At 30.8% G+C, this 7,446-nt stretch overlaps 1 protein-coding gene across 1 annotated transcript in view; it reads right to left on the bottom strand.

Moving 5' to 3' along the window:
- Positions 1-5,979, bottom strand: part of LOC113388163 — a 20,430-nt gene extending 14,451 nt beyond the window's left edge. The window contains exons 1-6 of the mRNA XM_026625568.1: positions 5,870-5,979; positions 5,406-5,577; positions 4,984-5,151; positions 4,318-4,451; positions 1,016-1,114; positions 845-955 (exon numbers count right to left, since the gene is read on the bottom strand). Coding sequence (XP_026481353.1) covers positions 845-955; positions 1,016-1,114; positions 4,318-4,451; positions 4,984-5,151; positions 5,406-5,577; positions 5,870-5,979 — 794 coding nt within the window. The remainder of the gene's footprint in view (positions 1-844; positions 956-1,015; positions 1,115-4,317; positions 4,452-4,983; positions 5,152-5,405; positions 5,578-5,869) is intronic.
- Positions 5,980-7,446: the final 1,467 nt, after the last annotated feature.

Raw genomic sequence — 7,446 nt, 5'->3', positions numbered from 1 at the left:
ATTTTCATGACTTTGCTATCGGGAGATAACTGTAATCTTTGAAAATCCATATCAAAAGTATTTCCTTTTGCTGTTAGTTTTTTTGAGTGTGAGCACTGTAATTTAGTTTACGAGACCTTAATATAAATTTAACTATACGCTATTTAATTGTTTTATAAAATGGAATGTTAATTTTGAGTGAGATTCAACAGTTTTCTTTAAATAACCAACCTTTAAAAACTTACATTTGTGTAGGGCAAAAATGACCAACTGAACATTGACCATGGCTAAAGACTAAAAAAAACTTGGATTGAATTATACCATATTTTTATATATAAAACTTCCAGTTTGATTATATTAACAAAATATGGACGAACGAATATTGTTATTATAAAATATTTAATTCATTATTATACAAGTAGACTTTGGGTTTTATTTTGTTTATAAAACCTCACTGTCTACACCATTCAAACAACACATCCTTACACTCCAAAAATAAAGTATTCTTTTTTTATTCTTTAGAAATTGTTTAGAAATACCTTACTTAGCAAATAACGTTTACCGGGTCAGTTAGTATGTTATAAATTACTATATATTAGAATAAAGTGAATATGTGAATTATGTGTTTGTGCTTGTTAAGGTCTAACATATTTCGGGGGAACGGATAAACCATTTTAGATGGTTTATAATCATATATTATAACTCTGGTTATCAAAAATAAAAATATCGGACCACAGCCTACACTTATATCATAAAATTTCGCCTTAGTTTAATCTACTTTCAATCTAAACTCAAAAACATGAATTGTGTACCTAGTAAATAAATATTATTAACCTTTCTCTGAAGATATTCATTTCCTGCTAACAGCTTCTCCAGATCTTCCGCCGTGGAATATGACTGAAGGCGTTTGTTTGGTTTGGCTGTGCGATTATCATTATGCAGCAATTGCTGCTGTATATTGAAATGCTGTTGCATTCTAAAAATTAATAAGTGACAAAATTTATTCAGAATTTCTATTTTTTATAAAGTTTATCACCTGGTGCTCGGATAATATTGTTGAATATCAGACACATCTTGCACCTCGCGCTGTTTTTGTCTGGTTGTTTGTTTGGGAGAATCCACGTTTGGAGATTTTCTGTTGATAGGTTGAATATTTTAAACAGTGAGAATCTCGTTGAAACAGCAATAAATAAAGTGTAAGTGGCATTTTACTTTGAAACGTTTTACTGAGTGCCATTTTAAATCGATATGTTTTGAACTTCTTATCAGTCATCAAATTTGTAATATTAATAATTGAATTAATTATACACGAGCTTGCAAAAGCTCTGCAAATCATACCACATTTTAATTAATTTTCATAATTGAAGCACTTTTTGTAGAACCATAATTTTTCTGAATATTTTTTAGACCATAAACTCTGTCGCTATATAAATTTCGTCAAAAACTCAATAAATGTTTTTTACATTTAATTGCTAAATAACGACCAAGGCGATTTTGCTAAAAAAACTAGTTAGTATTGGTATTTTGCCTGCAAGTTATTATACATGAACTTCCCGATTTGTGTAAATAATCGACTTAATCCATGCTAGATAAATTAATTTATGAGTAGTTAAAAGTATTCGAAGTAGATTTATTGAAAATCGAACACGTCAACCCGGTCGGAGTATTTTTTTAAAAAAAAATCAAAAATCAATAATCTTTATAATTGAGCCAGTTTTTTGTAGGACTTTAATTGTTTCTCATGCTCATTAAGACCAAGTACTCTATCGTTATACCGTTTAATTTTAATTTTAACAAATGTCAAAAGAACTACTCATTTTCTCAAAGTTTGATAAATTTTTAAAATTAAACTACTTTTCGTAAGGCATTAATATTTCAGTAAGTTCTATAAGACCATGATATATAACGCCAAAAAAAGTTCCGTGAAAATCGGCTTAATTTTCTTTTCAACTGTTAATAAATTACAAGAAAACGGCCTGATAGATTTTCACCTAAAACTAATCAGTATCATTCCCAACTAATATCTTTCGAACAGTTTTTGATTTTTTAAAATTGATTCGGTAGTATCAGCTTAAATGTAGACGAAAAGTTCAACACTTTTTTCCAAATTACAAAGAAACGGCTGAAAAGAAATCAAATGGTTTTTAAATTTCTAAAATCGGTTCAGGCGTTTTTGAGCAAACCTCGATACAAGTTCTAATTTTGACAAATGCTTAAAAGACCATACTAATTTTTGCAAACTTTAACGAATTTTTAAAGCTAAACGAGCTGTCGTAGGGCCGTAATATTTTAGTATGATCTAGAAGACTATGGTATCTACCGTCAAAAAAATAATAATAAAAATCGTCTAATTTTTTCTTAAACTTTATTACAAGAAAACAGCCCGGCTGATCTTTACCAAAAACTAATCAGCACGATTCCCAACCGATATCTATCGAACGGTTTTTGAATTTTCAAAATCGATTCAGAATTGCGGGCTAAAACGTGGACGAAAAATTTCTCACTTTTCTGCGATTTACAAAGAAACGGCTTGGTCGATCGTCGCACAAAAGAAACGCTAGTCCTCATCAAAATACATCGAATAGCTTTTAAATTTTTGAAATCGGTCCAACCGTTTTTGAGAAAACGTCGATTTACGGCAAAAAATCTGTTCACATACACGCACACACACACACATACTTTTGCCAAATTTGATCTCATTCGATTCAGAATGGCTTGAAACGTCGAGAAAACATAAAATTAGCGAATCGGATTTTTTATGAAACAAACTTCTCCTTCGGGAAGTTAATAATCAGCATAATTTCAAACTCATATCTTTCGATCGCTTTCTGTATTTTCAAATTGGATTCAGTTTCTTTTAAAAAACGAGGTTGAAAAAAAAAACGCTATATTGCTGATCAGGTTTCATCGAATGACTATTAAATTTGTAAAATCGGTTCAAATATTTGAGACCGACTTGGAAAGATCATACTCTCGCAAAATTAAAAACTATAAAAATTTGAACTGCTAAAATATAATGGCTATTGATAATAAATTACTAATTTACAAGGTGGTGATAAAACCAATATGCACTTATGGAATACAATTGTAGGGCTGTTCTAGCAAATTAAACATTGTTCTAATGCAACTGGCCAAGTCTAAAAATTTGAAACAGATTACTAATGCTCCATGGTTCTTGAGCAATAAGACGTTACACGACGATTTTAACATAAAATTCCTAAAAGGAGTTATAAAAATAAACAGTCTTCAACATTCAGCACTCTTGACACTAATTACAAAAAGCTGTCCAAAGATAATATTGAAGACCTACAGCACTACCCGCCCTACTCTGCTTAGAAATGAACAGAATTGGTGAATCACTCATTAGAGTGATTCTCCAACTATCGATATAGTGAAATTTATTATATAATTTATATATAAAAGTGTGTGTGTATGTGTGTGATTGAACGACATAGGCAAAATAACTTATGGGCTTGTACTATATTATAATTGCTGTTAAAAATAAAATAGTCGACAAGTAATCAATTTCTGACTTAGTTGGAAAAAGCGCAGATAGAAGATAAATTTTAGAATTTGAACGACTTGTCGTCTAGTATGTCTTTGAGACCTTTATCGTCAAAAAATAGTTTTTATAAAATCTTGTTTTATTTTAACCAATTACGAAGAAACGGCTTGACCGATCTATTACCAAAAAATTTGAGAATCAGTAAGATTCTAAATAAATATCTTTCGATCAGTTATTCAATTTTTAAAGTCGATTCAGGATTTTGATTAAAACAAAAAAATAGACTTTTTTGTTAGTTAAATAGAAATGGGTCGGCTGATCGTCCAGCAAAGAAGATAAACACTGATCCTTATAAAGTTACCTCGATTATTTTTCAAATTTTCGAAATCGGTTTAGCCAAGTGATTAAGAATGACTTGAAAGATCTAGTATACATAAAATTATGCCCTTCGGTGAACAAGGAGTGTGTTGAGTAAGAAATGGGTTGGCTGATCCGCTAATACATATCGAGTTACATCGAATGGCTTTTAAATGTTTGAAATCGTCTTTGCCGTTTGGAGAAACCGTGGACGAGAAATAAAAAAAAACATATGCACACAAACACATACTTCCTAAATTTGATCTCAAGCGATTAAGAATGACTTGGAACTCAGATTTTTCTGTGAAAGTATAAACTTATCTTCTCCGGAAAACTTAGTGCCTTCTTAGAGTTAGTGCTTTAGAACTTCCCGAAAATGTCAATAATTGAGTTTTTCAATGAGCAAAATTATAAATTCATCTTAAATGTCTTACTTTTTAATTAATGTTTTAACAATATAAATTTAAAGATCTCACCTTCCTTTCCGTGCCCCTGTTGCAGTACTACCAGAAAGTAAATTACCTTGGTTTCTATTCTGTCTCTGTTTTTTCAAATCATATGGATTCTCAACTTCTCGGTACATTTTCATGTTAGGGGGTATTTTCTGAAACTACATAATCAAAAAATATTTCAAATTATAGGTTTTTGTCAAAAATCTGAAAATTTATTCATGATTTCGATCAAATTATTATATAAAACTACGACACAGGTATTCAAGGTCAAGTAGTTATAATCGTGGGCTAATTGATAAGTCATGATGTGGCATCATCAGTGCAGTTCTTTATCACAATCCAAAGAACAATCAGTTCGAAAAGAGGCTTTTACTTAGATGATGTCAAATTATTGGATACAGAATATAATGTTTGATAATACAGTGTTTGATGTACATAATAATGTCAGAAGTTTATTTAAAAGATAAATATAAAATAAAAGAAAAATTATTGTATATTTGTTAAACCGATTTAGAGATTTACAGACCACTCTTAAAATGGTGGCAAAAATTATATTCGATTCATATAGAAAGTTAGTAAGTAATTGTTAAAGGCGAATTACATTAAGTACTGTATCAACTGACAAATACTACTAGTGAATCTATTTCACATAAAATAATAATTAAATCAAAATTTTATTATAAAACCGACTTTAGGATTTTTTTGCATCTGATCCTCCTTCTTCTGCTGCACTTCTTTTATGTATTGATAACAATCAATATTAGATGAACTTTCCTGCTCTTTCAAGTCTTTAGCATTTTTATAAACGCGCAGCAAAGGAACCCGTTCACTAATTTTGCTAGAAATCTCTCTGCCGTCCTGTGAAAAATAAAATAGTAAGAAGTTGTAAGAAAGTAATTTCGGTGTTTTCTGTTAAAAGAAATAGTTTTCATTTCGCAACTAATTTTACACTCGATCCGAAGGAGTAATTCAACGATTGTGTGTAAAATGATCTATTTATTTAACGCAGTAGATCATAAATTTTATCGAAGATATAAAATTCATGTGCTTATAGGCAAGTTATTTCTAACTTACCTTGATAATCAAATATTTTACAAAAACCTCATATATACCTTATCAATGTCATTGTCTTCTTCCTCATTATTTATATCAACTAACGATGATCTTTTGTTTTTAACAGAGTGTGGATTATCGTGAACCGTTTTGCTCGAGTCTTTGCCTGCAACTGCGGCTTTCAGCATTTTCTGGAAATGTTTCTCTAATTGACGCTGTATGTACTGATACCTAAGGAAAATGAAGTAGATACAAGTGTCATTCAGTCAGTATGTTTATGTGAGTATGTGTGGGTATGTATATGTGTGATACAATTTTATGTCGACGATTTCAAGAGTTGAATCAACATATATTATTGTTTCAAATTATTATAATTTCTATTGATGCGAAGACGTGCTGATCAGTATTTGGCAAAGGCAGGCCTAGATAGTGAGCAAAAAGTGCTAACATGTTTAATTTCAGTATAAGAAGTTTCAGCAATTTGTCTTATAATGCAGAAAATGCTAAATAAAAAGTTAATTACCACATCACATTTTCGTTTTTAACGTTGTTCTGAAATTCTTGATATTGTTCATAAGACATTCCACGAGGCATCAAGATGGTCGAAGGCATATTTTTGACGTTGTCCCACATTGTAGAATCATGCCTCTCTGATTAATAAAATCATATTAATACGCACACAAACACACACAGTTATATATATATATATATATATATATATATATATATATATATGATGAAAGTTTTGTCGACGTTGATACATATTTGTAAAATTTTTTGCAACCCAACCGTCGAATTACAAAAGATTAAATAACAAAATTATTCATTCCATTATACGTTTCGACACTTGATGTGTGTCATCATTCAGTAATCTAAAAAAACATTTAACATAAATACACAAGTGATGATAAATATAAATATATAAAAGGAGGAAATTATACATACCAAACCAGGAAAAACAGGAAACATTAATTATGATGTAAAAATTGATTTAACACTAAATTTGTGTAAAATAATAAAATACTATTAATTAACAAACGAGAAATAGGAGGAGCACATATTGCCCTTCTATATTTAATGTTAATGGTAGCCTAGCGTTGTGTGCACTGTTCAAGGTTAAAAGTACATCGCTGTGTAGACAACGCACGTGTATGGGAGTGGAAGCGAGTAGCAAGAACGAAAGGGAAAAGAAAAACAGAAAAGAAATATAACGAATGAAAGATTCTAAAACTGTATTGAATTACTTTTCATGAAATTAATAATTACTTTGTAACTATCATGTAAGAGATGAGAGGAATTACGTTTGTTTACACAAGACGTATTAAGGGATATAAGTAAAGACTCAACTATCTTTCTAAGGTCACCGTTTTTCTCAATGTAAAGGATTGAGGGATTTGACATGTTAAAAGTGTGGTTCAGGTTTATCATATGTTCAGAAAGCATCGTTTTGAATCGATTTGGGTTTTTGGAATTATAAGTATGTTGATTAACCCTCTTGTATATATATTGGGAAGTTTCACCAATGTAACAACTATTGCAATCATTGCAGTCCAACCTGTAAACAGAATCAGTAACCCTATCAGCGGGAGTTTTTGATTTAAGAGGAGCAAAAAAGCAACGGAAAGTGTTATCAAAACTGAAAACCAAAAGAAAACCTTCAGCGGCAAATAACTTTTTTAAAAAATAAGAAAAACTGCTTAAAAGGGGTAAACAAATAACACCTTTATATGTATCTAAAGAAGAAGAATTAGATTTTGAAAAAGAAGAATTGTTAAGATAGGAAGAACTGTTTAAATTGTAGTGAAGTGTTAGTTTTGTGAATAGTGCTTAGTGAAGTCTGGATCCAGTTTTCTTTGCACCCAGAGGCTGCAGAGTCATTAAAGTAAAACGGAGTATCCAGCAAGCAGCAAGACCAGGACTAGCACGAGGAACTAAAGGCATTAAAGGTGGCAGCATTGCCGAGATAAACATCGTTTATCCCACCGCTGCCACCATGAAATGAAATAACGTGGTTGGTAGTAAGGTTTAGGTATGGGTTAGAGGTCTGATGTTGGTAGATCCACGCTCCAGATCAATAGTAATAACTCGTCCAACCTGTTT

The sequence above is a fragment of the Ctenocephalides felis genome, unplaced genomic scaffold (assembly GCF_003426905.1).
Source record: "Ctenocephalides felis isolate EL2017-DRISC unplaced genomic scaffold, ASM342690v1 CF-g0.4_SCAFFOLD_00845, whole genome shotgun sequence".
In the NCBI taxonomy this organism is placed as follows: Eukaryota; Metazoa; Arthropoda; class Insecta; order Siphonaptera; family Pulicidae; genus Ctenocephalides; species Ctenocephalides felis.
The sequence above is the reverse complement of the archived record's forward strand: the minus strand, read 5'-3'. Positions and strand labels throughout refer to the sequence as shown.